At 38.0% G+C, this 26,190-nt stretch overlaps 1 protein-coding gene across 2 annotated transcripts in view; it reads right to left on the bottom strand.

The window, feature by feature from the left end:
- tcf25 (transcription factor 25 (basic helix-loop-helix)) overlaps positions 1-26,190 on the bottom strand; it is a 41,442-nt gene that overhangs the window by 7,437 nt on the left and 7,815 nt on the right. For both annotated transcript variants that reach the window (XM_060838054.1, XM_060838053.1), the window contains exons 2-15: positions 24,939-25,130; positions 24,280-24,354; positions 23,953-24,071; positions 22,314-22,379; positions 20,956-21,038; positions 20,517-20,647; positions 17,705-17,804; positions 16,821-16,914; positions 15,667-15,759; positions 12,527-12,632; positions 11,524-11,683; positions 7,631-7,718; positions 4,483-4,641; positions 23-113 (exon numbers count right to left, since the gene is read on the bottom strand). In XM_060838054.1, the coding sequence (XP_060694037.1) occupies positions 23-113; positions 4,483-4,641; positions 7,631-7,718; positions 11,524-11,683; positions 12,527-12,632; positions 15,667-15,759; positions 16,821-16,914; positions 17,705-17,804; positions 20,517-20,647; positions 20,956-21,038; positions 22,314-22,379; positions 23,953-24,071; positions 24,280-24,354; positions 24,939-25,010 (1,437 nt within the window). In that variant the 5' untranslated portion in view covers positions 25,011-25,130. The remainder of the gene's footprint in view (positions 1-22; positions 114-4,482; positions 4,642-7,630; positions 7,719-11,523; positions 11,684-12,526; positions 12,633-15,666; positions 15,760-16,820; positions 16,915-17,704; positions 17,805-20,516; positions 20,648-20,955; positions 21,039-22,313; positions 22,380-23,952; positions 24,072-24,279; positions 24,355-24,938; positions 25,131-26,190) is intronic.

The raw sequence follows: 26,190 nt of genomic DNA, 5'->3' as shown, positions 1-26,190 counted from the left end.
GTATTTGTGTAAAGGCACTCACAGGTGGAAGAGTTGCAATAGCTTCCTTTATCTCAGACAGTATAATATGACGATGGATGTTCCTGGGAACATTCTGGTATCTAATCCTTCTCCTGGAATGGGAAAAACATGTTAATCTCAGACACAAGAATACTTTTTTTCAAAATCTGATATATTAATAGGCGACGGTGCTATGAAAAGATAAACAGCAAAGGCAGGTGTGCGAGACTAAATGGGTAGTCTATTTTTAAAGAGCTAATATAGGCGTGAGTAGATGGCCTCATTTGATATATTCTTCTATCATTCTATGTTGTAGCCATCTTGCATCCTGTGGTTAGGAGTCAGAGTCATACAGCATGAAAACAGACTCTTCAGTCCAACTAGTCCCTCCAAACCTTTCCTATACATGTACTTATCCAAATGTCTTTTAAATATTGCACAGTAATTGTTGAGACTCCCTGGATTTGACAGGAGGGCAAGTCAAACATATATATATTAATGTTCTGAATCTAGTCTCAGCAGCAGTGCCTGCACTTCTTCAAATATATGCAAAATATTGTTTGTATTTATTAAAAGGAAGATTATGGAAAAATCAATGAGATATAAAAGTTAGTTATGATCTTATTTACAGAAGTTAAAAAAATGCAGTCCTCTGTGCTTCTGTTTTTAAATAGTTCATTGTGAAAACACTGGACCCCTGATTAGGAAGTGTGGTTCTGGAATTAGTATTATGAAGAAAGGCCTTGATGACCTTCCTCCCTCACCAGTTTTGGTTGCTCCCTATTTCTGATACAGGCAGTTCTGCTATAACGCAAGTTCCATTAATACAAATTGGCTGTAATGCAATTGCGAATAGGGAACACTTCTAAAATGCAAATGTTCGAAGTGTGTGTTGGCTATAATGCAATTACATCACGACACTTTTAAACGTACTTATATTGTGCTATATTTAGCAAGTTGAATACACTCTCTAAAACTGAACAGGAATCTTAGTTTATCAAAATCTAGAGAGATTCAACAAGCACAGTGCAGATATGTCTGCTCAAAGAAAAAGGAAGTTACTGCCAGAAGCATGTAGGATAAGGTAATACAGAAAAAAATTGTGGATATGACAATCAAACAAATAAGTAAACACTTTTAAATAAGTTTGAAGGATAGGGCCTATTAGACATATATGGCAAGTTCTGTACTGGTGTAAAGGTGTGAGCAGGGTTTGTAATGAGTATGTTGTCTCTGCCTTCAAAGGAGGGGGATGATTTAGGTATTCTAGTCACAGCAGTGTATGAAATGTTCAATTGGCAGAACAAAAGGAGAATTACTGGATAGAAGGACCATTTTGAAGGTAGATACATACCAAAAGCCAGATGGCTTGCAAGTCTGGCTGTATAATTAAAGCCGGGAAGAATCAGTAGATTCTCTGAGGATCATTTTCCAATACTCCCTAGATACAGGTGAGGTACCAAAACGTCAAAGATCTCCAAACACACTACCATTATTAAAAAGGGAGTGTGGGATAAAGCAAATTATTATATATCATTCAATCTGACCTCAATGGTGGAATTAATGGAATTATTGGAATTAATACTGAGAAATAACATCAACTTTACTTGGAATGACATGGATTAATCAGAGAATAAACACAGTTGTGTGAAGAGATTTGCAATGCACTTCATGGAATTTTTTGAGGAAGTAAAAGGAGCACTGATGGAGGTAGTGCAGTGGACATTGTCTACGTGGCTTTGAGTGAGGCATTTGATAAGGTCTTCATGGCAGACTGATGAGAGAATTAAAGGCCACAGAACATACAGGAATGCAGTGAGTTGGATGCAAAATTGGTTCAGTGACAGAAACCAATAAGAAATGGCTGATAGATGATTTTGCGAATGAAAAGCAGTTTCCAGTGGTGTACCACAGGATAGTGTTGATCCCTTTACTATGTGTGGTATTTAATAATGAATTAGACTTAACGTGAGTTTGCAGACAACACAAACAATAGCCATGCAATTGAAAGTGAAGTGAATCGCTGTCAACTGCAGGACAATATCATTGTTTTGGCTCAGTGGGTGGAAAAGTGGCAAATGGAATTCAATCCACAAGGTGTGGTGTTATGCATTTAGTGAGGGCAAATAAAGTGTGAAGTACATATAAACAGGAGTGTACGGAGGCGGGAAAAGGAAATGAGGCACCTTGAAATGCATGTCTACAGGTTCCTAAAAGGTGGCAGGATGGGTGCATAAGGTGGTAAAGAAGCTATGTGGGTTGCTTCCTGACATTGGGAGAGACACTGAACTCAAAAGCAGGGATCTAATGGTGAAACTATATAAGCTCTGTTTAGGCCACAACTGGGGTTGAGTGCACAGTTCTGGTCACCATATTATAGGAAGGACAATCTCTTATAAAGTAATGACGGGCTTGGATAGAGTGGACAGGGAATACCTGTTTGCCTAATGGAGAAGTCAACTGCAGGGGCACATTTCAGGTGTTAGAAAGATTAGAGAGGCAGAAAAAAAAAGATCCTTTTCACTCAGGGGATGGAGGATGTCTGAAATGCTCACAACCAATTTGGTGATCAAGGGGAAAACCCTCTAATGATTTAAAAGGGAACCTAGGTCTGTACCCATCATGCTGCAGCTTTAGAGGCAGGGACAGGGACAGGCACATTCACAATGGGTTGAATGGCCTCTGGATCCCAACTTTTCGATGGTTCCAAAGCACTACAGTAATTTTCATATAAGAACTGAAGCTCAAAGATAAAGAGAGGTCTCTAACAGCCAAGTATAAATGTATAATAAGGTAGAGTTTCAGAGGAACAATCTTCCCTGGCCATTCGATCCAAGCCTCCCCCCCCATTACTTTATGCCCCTTTATTAAGTCACCCTAAGCTTCCTCTGTTCTGAGAGAAACAACCATAGCCTCCAACCTTTTCCTCACAGCTGCAATTTTAAAGTCCTGACAACACAGCTTGAGATGCGATGGCTGATCTGGTACAAACTGTGCTTAATATTGTTACCTTCTTAAAGTGAAGCCATGCTTCAAATTTCCACTCAAATCCACTTGCAAAGCACTGAAGTGGACACTTTTATGTACCAGCACAATCAGGCAGTGTGAATAACAAATAATTATTCATTATTTTCTCTAGTATCAAACAAAATACACTTAAGATTGATAATCTGGTAAAGTTTCAAAAATATCACTTCAAAAAAAAACAAAGTTTTTTCAACAGAAATGTTTAATGTCTTAAAAATAAGTTGCTAGTTTCATTTGTGCACACTAGTTAAGTTTTTGAGCAAATTAAATTTTAACATTTAAAAATCTCTTACAACATTTGTGTCTAAAGAAGCTTATTTGGATGAGCCACTTCATAAGACTGTAAATCAGTGGAAACTCATCACATTGATCAATCTGCTCTGCGGCATGGTAACTTTTTAGACCTTGTTCAGCTTCCTTCACAATGTTTTACAAACAAAAATAAAGATCACTTTACATTGGTAGTGAGCTGGAATCAATGAGGAAAAAAAGCTTCTTGAATTAAGTTTGAAAGCTAAATTCATCATTCATTGTTCACCGAGTAATTTTAAGGAAACATACAATGGAGTTGAGGAATTGTCATATTAGTGAAACTGAAAAGGTTTCTGATAGATTTTTATTAAGAAAATATGCTTGATATTGGTGAGGAAGTGGTTTAGTGATAATGCCACTGGACTGATAATCCAGAGCCAAATGGTAGATGGTGAAATTTCAATTCAATAAAAGCTGCAAGTAAAAACTCTAATCTAGTGGTGACCATGTAATCATTATTGATTACGCTAAAAACCCATATAGTTTATTAATGTGACTCCAGATGCACAAAATTGTGGTTGGCTCTTAATTTCCTTTTGAAATGGCCTACAGAGTAACCAGTTCAACTGGCAATTAGGATGGACAACAAATACTGGCCTTCCCAGCCGTGCCCAGGAAAGAATAAAACAAAGTGAATAATACAAGTAGCTAATGAGGGAAAAAAAACTGATTGATATGAGAATGGTAAGACGAGGGCAAATATGTGCCAGCCAAAACAAGTTGGAAACATAGAAGATAAATACATTCAGAAACAATTCAAGCAATCCCAGGGACATCTATGATTTCTCATGGTTTTAGGGGAAATAATAAGACTTGACAGCCAGCAAGATAGATGAATAAATTGTGCTTAAACATCTCCATAGAGATACGGCAGGATGAGGTGAATGCCTGAAGCAAACTATTAATCAGAGCCAAGTATTAGCCGAAGCACTGTGGATAAAAAATTTACAACCCGACATATTAGAGTTAGATTTGAAGAGAAATGGTACCGAATAACTGCTCATCAGACCTGTCAATGTTGGTCAGAGACACAATTTTTTATTTCTCTCTCATTTAATCACATTCTTCCAGTTACCAAAAATATATTACCAATTACTTTCAGAATGGTAACAACTAAAAATTCTAGCTTCACGAAGCACTTACTTGTTTTCAGACTCCTGTACAAGTGGGTCATTTGCATCTACTCGGCTGAGCACTTCCTTCACATTCTCTTCCAGCCAAGACATGATTCTTGGTTCCTTCCACAACATCCAGTTCCTTCCAATAAATAGTGTCACTAACTGCTTTAGTGCACTCGGCTGTCTGCAGCAGGATTGGGAAGTAGATGGAGGGGAGACATGAAGACCATCAATAACACCAGCATAGAATCATAGCGGTGCAGCACAAGAGGACGACATTCAACCAGGTGTCTGAACTGACCCTTTCAAGAGCAACTCAGCTATTATTGCCTCACTCCCCTTCCCTTTCCCCACAGACTTGCAAATCGTCTTTTGGAACCTATCCAAATCTCTTCTAAAACTTACAACTAAATCCACCCCTACATTGATATCAAACCAAAACCAGAAGCTTCATGAAAAAGGTTTTCCTCATGTCATCATTGTTCTTTACTCATTCACTTTAAGTTGATGTTCTTTGGTTCTCAACCCCATCCACTAATGGGAACAATTTCTCTCCAACTACTGTGCTCATATCTTTATTAATTTTGAACAGTTTCAGCAAAATCTCCTCTCAATTTTACTCTTCACCAAGAACAACTCCAGCTTCTCTAATCTATCCACTTAACTCAGTCATACAGCCCAGGAATCATTCTCATAAATCTTCTCTGCAGCCGATCTTAAGTGTTCATTTCCTTCCAGAAATGTGTTGCCGAATTGGGTATAATACTGCAGTCGAGGCTACTTAAAGACTTGCACAACTTCCTTGCTTTTGGATACCAAGGTTCTTTTTAAAGTTCAGAATATGCTGAACGCCTTTTAAAAGTATTTTAAAGTATTTCTCTGCTGCCTTATTACGTTTAAATGATTGGCTTTTGATAATGCACCCCCTGTAGAATTGTACACTTTCTGTTATCCTACCTCTTTAACCAAAACATAGCCCTTTATACTTCCCAACATTGATTTTCATCCAGTAAACATCTGATCATTCCACCAGTTTTTGTTGTTTTGAGCTACAGAACATAGAACACAACAGCTCAGTACAAGCCCTTTAGCCCTCGATGTTGCACCGACCTGTGGACCAATCTGAAGCCCATTTTTCCTATACTTTCCCATTTTCATCCATACGTTTATCCAAAGGCCATTTAAATTACCCTTAAAGTTGGCATGTCTACTACTGTTGCAGGCAACATGTTCCATTGCCTCTACCCCCGAGTGAAGAAACCAGCTCTGACAGCTGTCTTATATCTATCGCCCCTCAATTTAAAGCTATATCCCCTTGTGCGAGCCATCACCATCTAAGGAAAAAGGCTCCCACGGTCCACTCTATCCATCTAATCCTCTGATTATCTTATATGTCTCAATTAAGTTACCTCTCAACTTGCTTCTCTCTAACAAAAACAGCCTCAAGTCCCTCAGGCTTTCCTCTTAAGACCCTCCCTCCTTACCAGGAAACACCCTAGTAAATCTCCTCCACACCCTTCCTATGGTGACCAGAACTATACGCAATACTCCAAGTGCAGCCGCACCAGAGTTTTGAACAGTTGCAGCTTGACCTCGCGGTTGCGGCTCTCACACTCAATCCCTCTACTGATAAAAGCTAACACACCGTATGCCACCTAATCAATCCTATCAACCTTGGTAGCAACTTTCAGGGATCTACATACCTGGACACAGAGATCCATCTGCTCACCTAACACTACAAAGAATCTTACCATTAGCCTAGTACTCTTTATTCCTGTTGCTCCTTCCAAAGTGAATCACCTCACACTTTTCCACATTAAACTCCATTTACCTCCTCCCAGCCTAGCTCTGCAGCTTATCTATGTCCCTCCGTAACCTGCAAGATCCTTCAGCACTATCCACAGCTTCATCGACTTCAATGTCATCCGCAAATTTACTAACCCATCCTTCTACGCCCTCATCCAGGTCGTTTATAAAAATGGCAAACAGCACTGGCCCCAAAACAGATCCTTGCAATACATCATAAGTAAGTGAACTCCAGGATGAACATTTCCCATCAATCACCACCCTCTGTCTTCTTTCAGCTAGAAAATGTCTGATCCAAACTCCTAAATCACCCTCAATCCCACATCGGTGTTTTGTGTAATAGCCTCCCATGGGGAATCATATCAAATGCTTTAGTGAAATCCATATACACCACATCAACTGTGCTACCCTCATCCACCTGTTTGGTTACCTTCTCAAAAAACTCAGTAAGGTTTGGGAGGCACGAGCTAACCTTCACAAAACCGTGTTGACTAACCCTAATCAAATTATTCTTTTCTAGATGATTATAAATCCTATCTTTATAACCTTTCCAACACTTTAGCCACAACCGAAGTATGGCTTACTGGTCTATAATTACCAGCGCTGTCTCTACTCCGCTTCCTGAACAAGGGGACAATATTTGCTACCCTCCAGTCTTCTGGCACTACTCCTCCAGACAATGACAACATAAAGATCAAAGCCAAAGGCTCTGCAATCTCCTTCCTAGCTTCCTAGAGAATCCTAGGATAAATCCCGTCCAGCCAGGGGACTAATCTATTTTCACACTTTCCAGAATTGTTAACACTTCCTTGTGAACCTTAATCCAGTCTAATCTAGTAGCCTGTATCTCAGTACTCTCCTCGACAACGCTGTCTTTTTCCTGTGTGAGCACTTTCCTTATCTCTCTGATTCCACGCACAACTTCCTGCTACTATTCTTGATTGGCCCTATTCTTTCTCTAGCTTATTGCTATCTTCCTGTCTATTCACAACACTCCCAATGGTGCTTAATTTACATGCCGTGTTCCAATTGCTGATCAAAAGAAGTTCTAATTAAATTACTGCTTCCCCTGTACAAAATTTATCAATTGGGACTTTCCTCACTTCAAGGGCTCTAAATCTTTGGAGTTCTCCACTAACACTGTGGAGTCACCAATGAATACATTTAAGCTGGAATAAACAGACTTTTAGTATCGCAGAATTGAGAAATACAGAAAGTGAGCAGGAAAGTGAAGTTGAGGCCCAATGTCAGTCACAAATGTACTGAATGGTGGAGCTGGCTTGAAAGACTATATGGTATCCTCCTGTCCCTTATATTAAGTTGACATTTTGAAATATTAATTACTCGAGCAGTTCCATGATTCATACCTTATCTGTACATCAAATCCAAAATACTTGTGTGATAACACAGCCTGGTCTGCTTGCACACTGCAAAGATCCAGTAATGGCATCAGTACTAGAAAGAAATACAAAGAATAAATGATTTTGACATGGCATTACTTTCTACAATTAAGCAGTGAAATCTGGATATGCTTATTCCAGCTAACAGTGTCTTTGCAAAATAGTTTAGTATACAGTTTTTTCCCCCTCTGTTGTGGCAACATGTTACTAAGTCATTTCCCAGACAGATAGACAATACTGGAAATTATGTGAAAACATGCGCCTAAAGTGACTGGCAGGAGAATTTATGCTGACTATAGGTAAAATGTTCATTTCCAAGTCTCATTGGAAAGTGTTGGGAATATAAAGGTTTTATAAATTTATACATTAAGTTATTCAATTTGGAGATAGAATAGAATTTACAGACTAAGGGATAAATAATTTGCATTTGTGTCCGGATGTAGAGACACAAGTTTACATTCTCAAGGGGATGGGCTCTGAGACAATAAGCCACAGCAAGAGACAGAGGCCAATCTCAATTTTCACCATGCAGAATGCAGACAGGAGTTCAAGCTTGGATTGAAGAGACCAGGACTGAGGGGCTGGAAGATTGCCTTACTTTGGCCAAATGGGAAAAATATTCAAGATAAATCTCACTATGAAAGTTAGCTTGATAAATGGAAGTTATTCCGCTCATCGAACCAGCTCTGCCATTCAATAAGATCATAGCTGATCTGATAATCCTCAACTCCACTTTCCTTCCTTTTCCTCATTACTCTCGATTCCCTGACCAATTAATAATCACGGTCTTGAACATATTTAATGATCCAGCCTCTTTAGCCCCCTCTGACAAAGAAAACCACAAATTCACCTTACTCTTACAGGAGAAATCGCTCATCTTTGTATTAATCGGACAACTTTTTTTGAGATTATGCCCTTTGGTCTGAAACACTCCCACAAAGAGGAGAAAACTTTTCCAATATACCCTATCAGGTGATCCAAGAATCATGTATGTTTCAATAAGATTGCCTTTCACTCTAAATGAATACAGGTCCAATCCACTCAAGATCTCCTTCTGAGACAGTCCTTCCATATCTCAGATAAATCTGGTGAATCTTCTGAGCCATTTCCAATCCCAGAAAATCAATAAATTGATAAAAGCTGTTTACAACATCCCAGTTGTGATTTGACTAGCATCTTGTGCAATTCTAGCAAGACTTCATTTTTATATTCTCTTTGAAATTAAGGCCGACATTCTATTTGCCTTCCCGACTACCTGAACTTGTGCGCTCACCTTTTGTGTTTTATGTAAGAGCCCTCCTAAATCTCTCTGTTGTAGCTTCCTACAGTCTTTTTCCATTTAAATAAAATGCAGTTGCTCTATTCCTTTCCAAGTGTACAAGGAGGGAGACATTTGGTCAGTTTGAAATTGAAGAGATAGTGACATCGGTAATTTCACTGGGCTAGTAACCCAAAATGTCAGGTTAATCTTGTGCAAAATTTGGGTTCTTATCCCACCTTATCAGAGGAAGAAATTTGAATTAAAAATCGACAATTCTGGAATTAATGTCTGGCCACATGACAACTATGTCACCACTGCTGATTGTTGTAAAATCCTTTCCACTTCTAATGTCCATTAGGGAAAAACTGTCTGCTACCCTCACTTGGCTGACATGAGTGTCCAGGCCCACAAGAATGGATCAGACACCTTCAAATGGTTCAGCAATTCCAAGGCAATGAATGCTGACCTTACAGGTGATACCCATATACCATGAATGATTTTTTAAATAAAATCAAGTGGAGGATCTATTCTGTAGTTTAAAATATAGGTTGTCTTATGAAATATATAGACCCTGTTGCTTTCAGTTTATTTATTGCAGTGAAAAGCTTGTTAGTCTTCCAACCACTCATTCACAATTGAACTATAACTTATGAGTTGCTACACAGATCTCTCACTTTTTAAATAAGTTTCATTTATCTAGATATTCAACTGTTTAACTGAAAGAGTATTCAAATTTCCAAATACAAAGCTGTTTGTCCCGCAGTTTGTTACCGTAAATACCACAAATCACTTCCCAAACCTTGGAGCAGTTTTGACCCAACTTCACATACCAAGCCAAAGTCGATTCACATTGATCAAATAGTGGAAAGTCTGTGCTTATGCCCAGCTCCATCCACTTATAATCCAAGTAATTTGTGAACACAAATACTATCTAATCTCGACAAACAGAAGCTAAACATTCCCTGTAAAATTAGCTAAGTATCACATGCTAAATTAGCATTAAATGTCAAATGGAGCCACCAAATTTGCAATAAGCTAGTTATATTACACATCATGCATTAATCCATATATTTTGGATTTGCATGGAGAATGCTTGTGGTATAAATGGGATACAAATTTAAAGTTGTCACATGGTCAGTTTTTAACATTTTAACGACGCTATCTCTTGACAGTGCTCAGATTTAACCAGTAACCTCTCTAGCTCAAGTAAATACTATGCCTGAAAATGTGCTGCTGGTTAAAGCACAGCAGGTCAGGCAGCATCCAAGGAACAGGAAATTCGACGTTTCGGGGCAGAGCACTTCATCAGATATGACCATTCCTGATGAAGGGCTCTGGCCCGAAACGTCAAATTTCCTGTTCCTTGGATGCTGCCTGACCTGCTGTGCTTTAACCAGCAGCACATTTTCAGCTCTGATCTCCAGCATCTGCAGACCTCACTTTTTACTTAAATACTATGCCTAACAACACTGTTGAAACTATTTCAAACCAAGGTACACAAGTGATGAACCAATAATCTAGTGTGTTCCAATTTTAGCCTGCAGCTCTACAATTGCAATCCTGATTTTTCAGAAGACAGTGAACGCAGACAATACACTTCCATTACAAGCAGTGAGAAAATCTGGAGCTTTAATCACCTTATATTCAATAACATGGTTCAGAACATTAGAAAATTCCCAGCAGTAAATCTTCAGCTACTTTGTCACTTGGGCAGAAAAATGTAAAACATTCCTCCACAGTCCTTACTGAATAAAGCACACTATTATACATCATATTACAAGGACCTAGGGACACAGTTCAAATCTTAGGGGCTACCCTTTCAGACTAACATGAGGAAAACATTTTTCACCAAAAAGTTGTGTAACTTTGGAATTCTTGGCTTCAGAAGGCAGTGATGAGAAGTCATTGAATATTTTAAGGTGGAGGTAGATATTGTAAAACAAGGGAATTGAAGGCAATTGGATGGTGTGGGGAAGACGAAAACATGGAATTTGAAAAACAAAACGATTATGAATGGCCTTTTCCTGCCTCAATTCATATATTCCTATGTATTATCCCAACTGGTACAGATGAGAGTACTCTATTATACAACAATAGAAAATTTTCTAACTAGTGCCACCACAAAAATGACAAAGGAATTTTACATAATTGTAAGCTGAAGTTTGAATCATTATTTTTTACAAAAACGTTTTGAGCATCAAAATGTAACAAGACATTGCATACTGCCATGTACATTACACATTGCTAGCATCAATTATTATAAAATACCTCACTTAATTTCAGACATATCCTTACACTGACATCATGTAAGCTCATAGTTCTGAATCTACAAATCTTTCTGCTCACCACCTAAAGGACCAACTTTGAAGTTCTCATAAGTTAGTTGTATTTGTAGTTTATCAAACTTTTTTTATTGCTTCTTACAGAATGAATGAGGTAATTATTTAATAGCCTAATCTTTCCAATAGCTTGTTAACTACAAATCTATAAAAGTGATGGCAGATAGATGAGCACAGAACATATTCTAAAGATGAGATCTTTTATTCAAAACCTATTGGAATTCTTAGCTGAAGAATAAGGTCAACTCTCAACAACTTACCACTCGGAAACACAATGAGAGCATTTTGTATCAGACGCTTAGCTCGCTCTTGCTTTTGACAGCGCTCAGCATCTGATAGATCTTCTCGTTGACTTAGATGGTAATAAGCCAGTGGAACGGAGAATGCGAAATTAGGGAGCTGAGACAGATTCAAATGGAACTGAGAGACAGTAGAAAACAATCTAATATTACTGATATACCTAGGACCAAGCATTGTACAAACATCTAATTGTACTAGAGCTGTAACTCAAAGTTGGTATAACTTGAAGTATAATTCTGCCTTTTTTGAACAATAAATTTGTGGGGAATCACAATAATAAAAATTGGTTCGTACAGCACACATTAAATGAGAAATTATTTCAGTTTTCACATTTCTACTATATTAAACCAAGATAAATGTTGAATTTTATATTCCCTTTAGTCAGTTGTGCTCAATGCTGGTCCACTTCATTTTAAGGAAAATTAAATGCTTAAGTTCTCTAGTTCCTCTGCCACTGCATACATTGACCAGAGACCCACAGCTTTCAGTTTCCATTTGCCCAATATTAATATAGCAGCACAGTATGCATATGAAAGTTAAATCAGTCACTATGTCTGGCTTTACCAGTTTGTATTAGTTGCAGATTGCAAGTTGCATTTAGGATGCCATTTATATAGTCAGTGTAAAACAAAAGTTCAAGCACAGGCCTTAGCAGGTCTAGTGCCATGTTTCCCAAAAGGATCAAGATTTACACAAAGCATCCCTCTCCTGAGTTAGGAATGGGATGAAGGATCAAGAAAACAAAAAGTCAGTCAGTATTCCCATTCCTGATTCCAACAAGCAAGTGCAAATGAAAAGTGCATGTATTTTCATATTGAGTGAGGACAGCATTTAACAAAGACGACCATGCCCTAAATAGTAAAAACCACTGACAGAGCAAATGCAGGGTACATTGTGTGATGATAAATAAATTAGGTAGCAATATCAAAACTAACAAGCAAACTAACCACGACATGTTCTCACCTCCCATTCCTCATAAAGTCGTGTCAAGAAAGCATATTCTCGTGCTCGCAATGCCAAAAAATCAATAATCAACAAAGCACATAGTGGATCTCTTTCAGGGTCGAGGCTGTGGAGACAGAATACATAAATTAGACTATACCAGAATTATAGCAATATTTATTAAGCTTAGTTTCCGAATATACTCTTATTAGTGAACATTTTCTATTTTCCAAAACCATATTCATACACTTTAATGTCACTCCATTCTCTCAAAAAGTATATTTATCCCCCAACTTTAGTGTTAAATAAATATATTTAAGCACCATAGAATGTAGCAATTGAAGGCCTCCTTTGCAATAATCAAACTAAATGTAACATTCACTTTGGAGATCTAACATAGCCTGAAGGAAATGGGTTCTTTCAAACAAAGCATGAATTGTCTTCACTTTCTGATGTTTGCAGAGCTTATTCAGTTTCTAGTAAGAGCAGGAGTCAAGTAATAAAAAAAACACTTCGGGATTTAAAGTTTTTTACATTCTTTCATAGGATGTGGGTACCACTGACAAAGCCAATATCTCTATGGCCTGTCCTTAATTATCCTTCAAGTAATGACTTAGTAGACTATTTCAGAGAGTAATTAAAAGTCAACCACATTGCTATGGGTCTGGAGTCATAAGTAGTCCAAACCATAAGGACATATAAACCCTTCTCTAATGAGCGTTACAGAATTGGGTGGGTTTTTAGAATAATCCATGACCATTATGGCCAGCTTGACAAAAATTAACTTTCAATTCCAGATTTATTAACTGATTGTAAGTTCCACCATATGTCCTGGTGGAATATGAACCCACGTTCCCAGAACGTCTGCCCCAGTTCTTGGAATTACTCGTCCAGTTCACTTTGCTTTATTCAGTTTTCAACCTGCCCAGTTCCAAAGACTGAATTGGCATAAAGGAGATTTGTCAATGGGTATATGTTTACAGGTCTGCTTTTGGATTCGGAAGAAGGTTTACATTTCTCTTTTGTCTGCAGGAGACTCAGGAAATGGAGTAAATACCATTAAGAGCAAAGGAAAAGTGGAAGGTAGGGACACCTCAGTTCACCAAATTATTTATACTTTTGGTGTTCAGAGCAAGAAAATCTGGAATATTCTTGTTCAGTGTACAATAGGCAGCTCGTCATGACAATCGCTAGAGTTCTGAAATTTAGAAGGTTACGTTTTGGGACTATTTCTTTGGAATGCATTGGAACCCATTATAAAAATGAAGGTAAAGGTTTTCCTGGATAAGCACTGAACATCAGACTGCTTGGGCTCCGTTAGGTTCTGAAAGATTGGGAGCAAATAGACATCAGTGTGATCCTTATGTTCCATTGCATAGGAATAAACTTGGAAGCTCCTGGTTAGACTGAAAGGGCCAAATTCATGGAGAGTTAAGGCAAAGCTGGAAGAGGTTGCGAAGGTCTCCAGGAAAAGATAACCCTTCTGTCAAAAACAGTTCTAAGTCACCAGGCTGAGAAAAGAAAGTAACAGGAATAAACTCTCAGGAAATAAGAATCACTTGTAAATGTGTTAATTTAAATGCCAATAAAATATAAAGTATACCTCCAGGGTGCTGTTGTTTTAAAAAGGCAGGGGGAATCAAAGTTCAAGTTGCCAACAGCTATAGTACTTAATTAAGTGGTTTTGGTCATTTGTTACCTTCAAGATTTTAAAAAGGGAAAGCATGACATTCTTTCAACTATTAACTGGAAGCTATTTTTTTGAAAAATTAATAGGTCTGTTTGAGGAATATAACAATTAACATTTGAAACAATGCGGTCATCAGGACCCATGGAATCTGTTTCATGCTGCTACTTTAACATTTTTAAGTCAGTTAAAATAGACATGGCCAGAAATACTGATTTTGTTTTAATTTTCAATGCATTTTAAAATTTCAACTTCCTCCTGAGGAAAGGTTTCTTCTACCCAATTTGAGATTCTTTTTATTTTGCAGCAAGGAAATGTAGAGACATAGATACATACATTTTTACTGAAAAATTAAACTGGGCAGGCTTACAATTCTACAGCATAGTGAGAGAGAGACAGACAACTGAACCAAATCAGCCATTTTAATTCTACAAAACAGTAAAACTAGAACCTCCAAATAGCTTCAAAATTGACCCCAATGGTTCCTAACCAGGAGTTTTGAATAACCATTTCCAAACTTTGCGACTAATCAACTCTCTATACCAGTTTACAAGGTCAAGCAAATGAATTAGCAATTTATTAACAATACGATAAGTTAAGAGCAAAATCAAACAACAAAGACCAGTTAGATTACTATGCTATAAACCCAAAAACCTTTGTTTTTAGCCTCAATCACACAAGAGATAAACAAATGTACTTAAGGGTTCAATGAAAGAAAATAACAAAACTGTCAGATTACTTAAGTGGTTTTCATGATGTCTTATTCCACAGGTATAGGTGAGTATTACTTGGCTGATTTTCAGATGTCAGAGTCACCTTCACAGTCCACTTAGATAAATCTAGTACTAATTTAGTTTTATATTCTCTGAACTTCCAAGAGCAGAGAAGTGAGGAGAGGCAGGGAGCTTTCAAACCGTCATGTTTTCGCATCAACAGTCAAATTTGTTCTCTCAGAACAGGCAACCCAAAACCCAATTCAAATTCTGACAGGCTGACTATTTCCTCCACACAAATTTCTACTTATCATTCAACATCGGCCATTGCTTGAGCATAATGTCTTTTCCAGACTTGCTCGAACCAATTCTCAGATGCCGACCTTATTAATAGACGACTTCCACTAGCTATTTAAATAATGCTATCTCCGCTGATGACAGGTTTGCCAAACTTTCTGATCAGGAACTAACCTGCAAATAACCTCCGGGACTGGCATCATGAATATACATAAGCTTGTTTGATCGGTTTCCTTTTAACTCAAGCAGTTAACCAGTCCAAAAGTCTTCTTTAGCTCACAGTTTCCAGTGCACAGCCTCACATCAAAATTGATAAGAATAAATGAATGAGGGCTCCAACAATAGATATCTGTATCTGTGCAGCAACAGATGTTAAATTTGGCAATACGTTCCCCTAAAGATCTCAGCTCAAATAGGTGAGGAAGCTAAACAGATAAATATCACAGGCAATTTCTGATTCTTACCTACGGATGAGCTTACAAAACTCAAGTGCCGTACGTGGACAGCCTCTTTTCTCTAGGAATATCATATGCTTGTAGAGTGCAAGGAAGAATGACCTATGCAAGCATAAAGTGGGAAGAATCTGTAAATCCGTATCATGAAGAAAATTAATTAAGCAGTTAAAAACAAGCATTCATGATAGTTGTGATGAGAAGGTGGGCCATACAATCGCTAGACCAGAATTAAATTATAAAGTTATAGTTCAGATTGCAAAAGATTGCATGCATAGTATGCATTATTTTCTAATTCAGTTCATTCAATCAAAATTGCACATTGCGTGGTGTACAGATTAATAAATGCTTTGTTAACCCAAAACTAAGTCCAAATAAAACTTCAGAAGCTGTATTAAAAGAATTGCTTAAGGCAGACTCAAGGTCAGGTAGCCTTCTATTTGCTAAAAAATTACAGATAATGGCAAACTCTGGTCTATTTCAGTTTATTGTGTACCACCAAATGAAGAAATGGGACTGGTCATCAAATGTAACTCCCTCCAACATGCATATTTTCTGGTTCCCAAATGGTTAAAGTGGAGAAGAGTAGTTGTAGGACGGAAACCGCTTGTGCAATGCCATTGAGCCAACTGTATGCAACATTGGCATAGTTGAAGAAGGATGGATGAATGAATGGGGCGGTGGGTGCTGAATTCAGCACTGAGCTGAGTAATAAGCAAATGATTGCAATAACATACGATATCTCATCAAGACAGGCTTGCAATTCAGTGAGGCAGGAATTCATGTTCTTGCTCAACTGTCAGCCTAAACAGAATACTGTAACAATTTGTCTCAATACAATGTTTTGTACTTTAAAATCATCTGTGCTGTGACCAGCTGCAAGTAAATGTATCCCCTTGTGTTGCTACGAATGTAAGTGTGGATAACAAGGGTGGGATCAGGTCAAGTTAACATGGAGAAAGGTCACTGACCAGATTATATGAACTCTGTTTTTGTCATCACAGATGTTTCCTGATTGGGTATCTTCAGCATTTAGACTGTTTATATGGGTGAAGAGATTGGTTCACTACTGCAAAGAACCAACACCAGATAAATACAGCTTCTAATTATTCAAACAGAAGCTCTCTATAGAAAAATTACAACATTTTAACAAGTGTCATACAAACCTGTTCTCAGCTCGCCGATAATCTAATCGGCTATTTCCACTGGTCAGGCTAAACACTGGATGAAATGCACTTTCAAAACAGTATAGTGCTTTTTCTAAATGGAGGAAAGTGAGAAAAAAAATAACTTACTGATGTTTATTATGTTCTGGCATTTTAACGACCCAAACTCAGACAGGTTAGAAATTATTCCTCTAAGATTTTGTAAAGTAATTTGACATCCAATATCATGAAACTGTAGCTGCACACTTCCTATAAATTGATTCAATTTGTGCCAGAGAAAAATCAGACGATGAATTCACTTCTATGAAGATTACAATCAAGTAAACAGGGCGAGACTAATTAATTGAACCAAAGTGACAATAATGAGAAGATATAAATTTAAGATGATCATAAAAAAAGGGGGGCACTGGAAGAAATGAATTGAGAAAATGACCAAAATGTGAAAATTTATGACAATGAGGTGTTTATAAATTATTTTCAAATTAAACTATACTGTACTTTTAAAACTCAACAGTTAAACTATGGATTGAGAAGTTTACAAGAAAAACACCAATTTGGACTTAGCTGAAATCTGATTCTGTGTTGTAACATTTTACAACTCTCAGCCAATGTAAGTCCACCAAGAAATTATATGAAATGCAACTGGGTAGTTCCCAAGCTTTTTAAAGACATAGATAATTTGATTACAAACAGTAACTTCAGTCAAGTTAAAATAGATAAACAATGATCAGCTACAAAACTTGAAAACATCAGTGTCGTTTATGGACAGTTTGCTACCCTGAAATAGGACTTTTCCTTTGTAGTAATCACTGCCAACTGGCATGGGACTACTCTTAAGGAGATACATTATCGGTTTTGTTTTTAAATTACAGCATGCCTCTCACCAATTAGATCACGTGCCATTTCCTGATCTTCTTGCATCCGACAGATGTCACTTAGTTGCAACAGAGAGTCAATATGATGTGGGTTCACACGTAGCAGTGTCTAGGGTCAGGGAAGAAAGAATCATCAATTGTGCTGATTGACTAACCGAAATTGCTACAAAGTCCCAGACTGTGCAACTGTGACTCATTAATGAGTCATGTCTAATTGGGGATCCAGCTCCTATTCATATTAGGATTTAATTTAGTTTGAACTCACATGCAGTTAAGAGACATTAGTGATTGACCTATTTACTGCTGGCTCTCAAGATCAGGAAACAGAATCAGGATGAATGGAGATTAGGAGTAACAAGGACCAAAAAATGCTAGTGGAAGCAGTTATATCACTGGACAGGGATTTTAGCAAAAAAAAATTGAAGCCTTCAACAAATGCAATGTAATAATCTTTGTGATTTTAACTTCATGGCTTGGAGTCCACAAAATGATATTAACAATTTCAAAGTCACATACAGTACTCCCTGCATTGCAAATGGGTTCCATTTGTGTCTTTTCTTAACTCAATGCAGGACAATATAAAACAACAATTTGTGTATCAGGTCTTTAAAATTACACTCTTAAGTAAGAGCGCTCATAAGTCAGACGTTTGTAAATCTGGAATTCCCTTTACATTTTTAAAACGGTACAATACATTTTAAGATAAAGCTGATAAGTTTCACCACAATCTTTGGCTAGAAATGCCAAGAGGATGGCCCATCCTGGTCATCACAGATGCCAGTCTTCAGCCAATTCAATTCACTCCATGGGTTATCAACAAATAGCTGGCAGCACTGGATATTGAAAGACTAGGCTCCGACAACATTCTAGCAATAGGACTGAAGACTCGTGCTCCAGAACTTGTTGCACCCCTTGCTACAATAGTAGCATCTACCCTACAATGTGGAAAACTGCCCCAGAATGGCATATACACAAAAAGCAGGACAAATCCAAACCAGCCAATTACAGTCCCAGTCTACTCTTGATCATCAGTAAAGTGATGGAGTTGTCATCAGTGTTACCAAGCGGCGCCTGCTCAGTAACGCCCAGTTTGGATTCCACATGGACCACTTAGCTCCTGACCTCATCACAGCCTTGGTTGAAACGTGGAGAAAAAGAATTAAATTCCAAAGGCGAGAGTGACAGTCACAGTCCTTGACATCAAACTGCATTGGACACAGTGTGGTACCGATGAGACGGATCAAAACTGGAAACAATAATAATCAGAGAACTCTCCACTGTTACCGAGTCATAACTGGCACTTGGAAGAAGTTGACAGTTGTTGGAGGTCAGTCATCTCAGCTCCAGGAACTCCTCGGAGCATTGTCCTTGGCCTAACCATCTTCAGCTGTTTTATCAATGACCTTCCCTTTATGATAAAGTCAGAAGTGGGGATGTTCTCTAAATATTGCACAACACTCAGTGTCAATCGTCATTTGTCAGATACTGAGGTAGTCCATGTTCAAATATAACAAGATCTGGATAATAAATATCCAGGCTTGGACTCAACAGTGACTAGTAATTTTCGTACCACACAAATGGCTTTTGCCTGAAATGTCGACTCTCCTGCTCCTCAGATGCTACCTGACCTGCTCGGCTTTTCCAGCACCACACACAACTCAGATCTCCAGCACCAGCATACCTCATTTTCACTTAAAATGCCATGCAATGACCTTCTCTAATAAGTGACAATCTAACCACTGTCCCTTGACATTCAATGGCATTCCTATCACAAATCCCCCACCACAAACAACCTAGATGTTACCACTGACCAGAAACTCAACTGAGCTCACCATATAAACACCATGGCTATAACAGATCAAAAGCTAGGAATACTTCAGTGAATCTTACCTCCTGACTGCCCACCATCTACAAGGCACAAGTCAGGAGTGTAATGAAATAATTCCTACTTGCTTGGATGAATGAAGCTCCAACAACACTCAAGAAGTTTAACATTGTCCATGACAAAGCAGCCAGCTTGATTGGCACAACACTCAAACATCCATTCCCTTCACTGGTGCTCTTTACACACTACACTGCGATTATATACAAGATGCACTGCAGAAATTTGCCAAAGATGCATACAACACCTTCCAAACCTACCACCACTACTATCTAGAAGGACAAGGACAATAGACACAGGGGGATACCACTGCCTGCAAGTTCCCTTCAAAGCCACAGACCAATCTGACCTGGAAATATATTGCCGTTTCTTTACCATCACTGGGTCAAAATCCTCCAATTTCTCCCCAATGTCATTGCAACTCAACCCATTGCATTGGACTGCAAAAGTTCAAGAAGGCACCTCACTACCACTTTCTCAATGACAATGATGGATGGGCAATAAATGCTGGTAAACCAACAATGCCCACATTTCACAAGTGATTTAAAAAAATTAACGTATGCCTCTTGATGGTTAGTTGTTACTGTATGCGTGGCTCTCTTTGTTTACATGTTGTAAGTTCAGCTCTTGCTTGCTCAATGCAACTGCAGTAATGGCAAAATAATAGGCATATGAATTGAATATTTCAACTGTTACAGCATAATGCTTGTGAAACAACCTATTTACAAATTGCTAATAATACTGGCTGAGTAAATTTAGCCTATAAAAATTCCGATTGTTCCCAATTCAGCAGTACAATTGTAGATATACATAGTGAAACATTTGAAGACAATTTGCACACTGGTCACAATCTTCTCTTGCCATTATTGTGTAAATCAAACAATGTGAATGGCCAACCACTTTAATTTCTGCTTATCTGACACTCTATTAATGACCTACCAGAATGTTATTTGGGTCCATAGAATCTACAGCATCCAAGAACTTGAACTGAACCTGTTGATAATCACGGTTGTGTTCAAAGTTGAAATACTGAACACCACTCTTTGTCTCCAGCAGCTGCATAGAAATTCCTAAAAGCGACAAAGCAGGATTTAAGTTCTGTACTAATCGCAATGTTGAATATGATTGGTAATAAATAATAGTTGGAAAAAATTCTCTTTGCAAAAGATAGAAGGAGAAGAATGAGCAAACATTAGAAAAGTCTATTTTCAAAAATTTGTATCACTTTACACTTTCCTTTGTCATAGTACTTTTGTTTTAGTGGATATTCATTCATCTTGACTGAGTAATGAGTCTAGCTCAATCTGCTTTAAAAATTATGCCACACTGTGCAATATGAAATAAAACAGTAAAGGTAGCTAGGTAGCATAGAGTTTACCTGTTTTGGTGTATCGTGGCCAAGTGTCTTTTGGCGTTGTGAGCCATGTACTCCTGTGTAGTGAACGATGCCGTTGCTTTGATCTGATTTCGAGATATTTTAGTTGAAAAAAATTGAATATTTAAGGAACAATTAGAATTAAACATAATTTAAACAGGAATCAAACCTTTCAACAGTTTCCTCAGTTATACATGAGACATTTAATTACACACTAAATATAAATCAGATATTGCAAGACTACATTCCACAACTCTGGGCTGGAGAAAGGTTTGCGCTGGAGTTCCCCAGAGATCATTTTACAGACCCTTACTTTTTCGGATATATAAATGAGTTGGATCTTGGTATGCGGGGCACAATTTCCAAGTTTGCAAACGACACTGAACTTGGAAGAGTTGTAAATTGTGAGGATTACAAAACGACATCGACAAAGTTGGTGGAGTGGGCAGATAGGTGACAGATGAGGTTCAAAGCAGAGAAGTAAAGTGATGACTTTGGTTGGAACAACACAAAGACAATAGAAAATACGGAGTATTGGAGAAGAACCTGTGTATATGTGCACAGATCATTGAAGGTGATAGGAAAGGTAGAGAGAACAGTAAATTATGAATAAAATGTTCTCGGCATTGTTAATAGAGCACAGAGGACAAGAGCAGACTTGAGGGGCTGAATAGCCTAATTTTCACTCCTATGTCTTATAGTCAATAAGAGGGTGATATTGAATTTGTACAAGACACTTGTTAGACCTCAGCTGGAGATGTGTGTAAAGTTGAGAGAGTCACATTATAGGAAAGATGCGACTGCATTGAAGAGAATGCAAAAGCAATTTATTAGATTTGTTCCAGCTATGACAAACTTTAGCTACGGATAGACTGAAGTGGTTCGGAGTTTCTCTCTGGAGAGAAGACAGCTAAGAGGAAATCAGACTGAGGTTTTCAAAATTGAGTGGGCTGCAGGATAGACAAGGTGCAGCTGTTTCTGCTTGTAAAATAAACAAAAAAGAACGAGAGGGCATTGATTTAAAGTGATGTGTAAATGAAGCAGGCATGACCTAAGAAAAGTTTACCACACTGCGAGATGTAAAACCATGGAATGCACCATCTGGAAAGGTGATGGAGGCAGATTCAATCAAGACATTTAAGAGGGCTTTGGAATGGCTCTTTGGATAATAATGGTATGCAAAGATATGGAAGAAAAGGCAGGAGGTTGACACTAGATAACAGAGCCAGTGCAGGCATGATGGATAGAATGGCCTCTTTCTGCACAGTAATATTGCTGCGATTCTGTGAACACCACAATCCGAACATGATGTAAGCAACAAATATCTTAGTTCACAATACCTACACAACAAACTAGCTAACCTTTGATCTCCAAGAACTGCTCGAGCTCCAAAGTATCTCTTTAGTTCAGTCTCTGGATTCAGATTCCTACAGGTAATGAAAACGTATTTGTATTAAGTAGAAACAGAGAATGGTGAACATTAAATAAAAAGGATTTGTATTGTCACTATTCACTGAGATAGCACGTGGGAATCAAAGATCACTATCCCCAGAGTCATCACAAATCTTAAAAGTTTCCAAAATAAATACACAATTCCTCAATTTACCCTATTTTCAGATACTGGATGATAGCATGGACCAGGTTCCTGCACTTAATAGTTATTAAGTATGACAAATAATTGGACTCTAGTTACAGGGAAACAGTCACAAATGGTTAGGCTATAACATGACAAATTAAAACTCTAATCCCTTTATAAACTCCCCCTTACACACACACAGAGCGAAAATAGGGTTATGGGCGGAGGAATATTGGAAGGCATTTCAGTGGTTCCAATCAACAAATTGTGAAGATGATCTTTACAATAATGTTAGTTTTCAGTCATCTTTCTTTGGATGCTTCTACTGGTCTACAAGAGACTCAAGGTGGTTGGTTTACTTATGAAAAATCTGACTTATCAAAGTTTACAACAATTGATAGAAAGGGGAAAAGTTTTTCAAGTTTAAAACGTGTCTGATTGCAGAGAACCATGAGGCAGGTCTTGTGCTAGCGGAGTGAAAACATTGTCATGGTGGAGGCAAGTACAATTATAACATTTAAAATGATGGGTATATGAATAGGAAGGGTTCAAGAGGGATACAGGCCAAATGCTGGCAAATAGAACTCGATCCGTTTGGGACGTCTGGTAGGTTTGATTGAGGTGTATGACTCTGACTACTCTCTATCTTGTTCCAGCCACAACTTACTCAGTTTTTAACATCAATGAATGCTCATAGTCCAGTTCATGGACTAAGCTATACCTGGCTGCACCTGCACACAGAACCCCCGGGCTTTAATTCATCTACAAGCACTACAATTACTACACGTTTACACAATGCATGCCTTAAGTTCCAGGTTACTTGTTTTTTCAAAACATGCAGCAATCCTTTGAATCGCTTGTTCTGAAACACTTCTTCCATATTTCAGCTCCATTATAAAAAACAGAAATAAACATGTGCTTTTTTATTGTTCAATGCCTTTCACAATCTCAAGTTTTCCCAAATGCTTTACAACCATTTCGAGATGAACTTAATATCAGAAACAGGAAAGGCAACTTTCCACAAACAGCAAAGAGATAATCAGAAATAACCTGTTTTAGTGATATTAAGTTAGATATTGACCGGGATACTAAGGAAAACTTCCCCTACTCCTCTTAGAGGAACCATGTGAGATCTTTAAAATCTACACAAGAGTATAAAAAGATTCCATTTGAACATTACACAGAAGATAGCACCTTGGCCCAGCTGCACACTCAATATTCCACTGATATTGGGTTTAAGTGGAAATTGAACCCACATCTTCCTAATGCTGGGATAAGAATACTACCACTTACTCATAGCCTATACGAAAGTAACTTAGCAAAAAAGCCAACATACACCAATTGATGCTACTTAATCGACCAAAATGGAAAAAAACCAAAGACATTACAAATCTTAGTGATCAAAATGTGATTTCATTTCTTACCTATGTTCAACATAGAGCAGTGGTCTTGATTCTGCACTGGCAGTACGTGTTTGGTAATGAAAACCATTGGGTCGCTCAAGCTCTTGTAGAATATTATCAATGTCATCAGTCACAACTTCCTGGAAATGGGACATACACTAAGATTTAAAGACAACTCCACTTTTTGTTAAGATTGAACAGAAAGATGGCCCATTCAGGTCGAACATTGTAAATTCAAACAACTTTCGACTAAACAGATTATTGTTTGCACCATGAGCAAATATTCTGTTCATGTTCATTCAATACTACTTGTGGTAAAAGAGCTGACTAAACACCACACATCATCACCTGGGTGTCATCAGGAGTACTGTTGCGGTTTTTCTTTTTCTTTTTCTTCCGTTTGGGCTTATTATGTGAATTTGTCTGAAAATTAAAACAAAATGTTTCTTCAGCATCTTCATTGAAAAATTCAAAAGATGTACCTTTTTAAATATATAAATAGAAAACAGAATTTGAGGCAATGATGTAACAGTAATACCAATGAAAAGACAGGACATTTTGAACTTCAAGCACATCCAAGATGCTTTTCGTGCAGTGATGCAAAACATGTTTTTTCATAAAGAAAAAAGTCATCGAGGTGGAATTTAACATGCAAATTCAGGTCACTTGCTACTGCAAGAAAATACATTTCACTTACACATTCAGACTGTTTCAAAAAGGTGATTAGTTGAGCAATGACTTTAAAGATACAAATTGGGCTAAACAACTTCTTGCCTTCGAGGATACACACCCTGTTCCAGAATATACATGAGCAATACCATCTGAACTGTAGTTAAATTTGACACAATGGAACAAAACTAAAATTCTTCTGTTTTGGAGTGAATTCTATCAGACTTAAATCATTGTCCCACTAAAAGCAATGTTTGTACAAATGCTTTACCACACAATTTCTCAAAGGCTAAGGGATGAAGCGCAAGTGCTGTAAATTTTAGTTTCTGAAATTTTACCTGCAAAACATCAGACTCATTTTCCAATTCTTCATTTTCTTTTTCAAGTTCTTCATTTTCTATATTCTGCATTGTTTCAATGTGGTCATTGTCCACAGTTGAAGAGTCCTTGAGCCTAAGGTTTATACCATCTGACTCCTCCGTAAGATGTTTCTCCTTAGTTGCATCAGTCTCACCATCAGCTTCACTTTTCTACAGAAACATAAAACAAGAAAAAGCTTAATCATAGAGCATGGAAACAAATGCGTCAGTCCAACTAGTCCAAGCTGACAGTATTTGCTAAACTAAACTAGTCCCACTTGCATGCATTTGATCCACATCCCTCCAAACCTTTCCTATTCATCTCTTTATCCAAAATGTCTTTTAAACATTCTAACTATACCTTCAACCACCACTTCCTCTGGCAGTTCATGAAAAAAGTTGTGGTAAAAACAATGACCGCAGGTGCTGGAAACCAGATTCTGGATTAGTGGTGCTGGAAGAGCACAGCAGTTCAGGCAGCATCCAAACTGCTGCGAAATCGACATTTCGGGCAAAAGCCCTTCATATATTCCTGATGAAGGGCTTTTGCCTGAAACGTCGATTTTGCTGCACTTTGGATGCTGCCTGAACTGCTGTGCTCTTCCAGCACCACTAATCCATATGAAAAAAGTTGCCCGTCATGTCTTTTCTAAATCCCTTTTTCCCACCTTGGTAAAAGACCTTTGCTATTCACCTTATCTCTGCCCCTCATGATTTTATGAACTTCTACAAGGTCACCCCTCAACCTTTTTCAGCCAGCAAAAGAAAAGTCCCAGCGTATTTTTATGACTCAAAGTCTCCATTCCCAGCGACATCCTGGTAAATCTGTTTTGAACCCTCACCAGTTTAACAATATAAACCAAAAGAACTGTGGATGCTGGAAGTCAGAAACAAAAACAGAAATTGCTGGAAAAGCTCAGCAGGTCTGGCAGCATCTGTGGAAAAAAATCAGTTAACATTTCAGATTCACTGACCCTTCCTCAGAACGAGTTTCCATTCCAAAGATGCTGGCAGAAGTGCTGAGCTTTTCTAGCAATTTGTTTTTGTTTCCAGTTTAATTAAATCCTTCCTAGAGCAAGGTGACTAGAACTGCATACAGAACTCCCCCAGATGAGGCCTCACCCACGTTCTGTACAACCTCAATACTTCAATCCAATTTCTACACTCAAAAGATCTGAGCAGTAAAGATAAGTGCACCACCTTTTAACCACCCTGACTAACTGCGACACAA

This window comes from Hemiscyllium ocellatum, chromosome 17 (assembly GCF_020745735.1).
Source record: "Hemiscyllium ocellatum isolate sHemOce1 chromosome 17, sHemOce1.pat.X.cur, whole genome shotgun sequence".
NCBI classification, from domain to species: domain Eukaryota; kingdom Metazoa; phylum Chordata; class Chondrichthyes; order Orectolobiformes; family Hemiscylliidae; genus Hemiscyllium; species Hemiscyllium ocellatum.
Note: the sequence above shows the minus strand (reverse complement) of the source record. Positions and strands in the feature narration are given on the sequence as shown.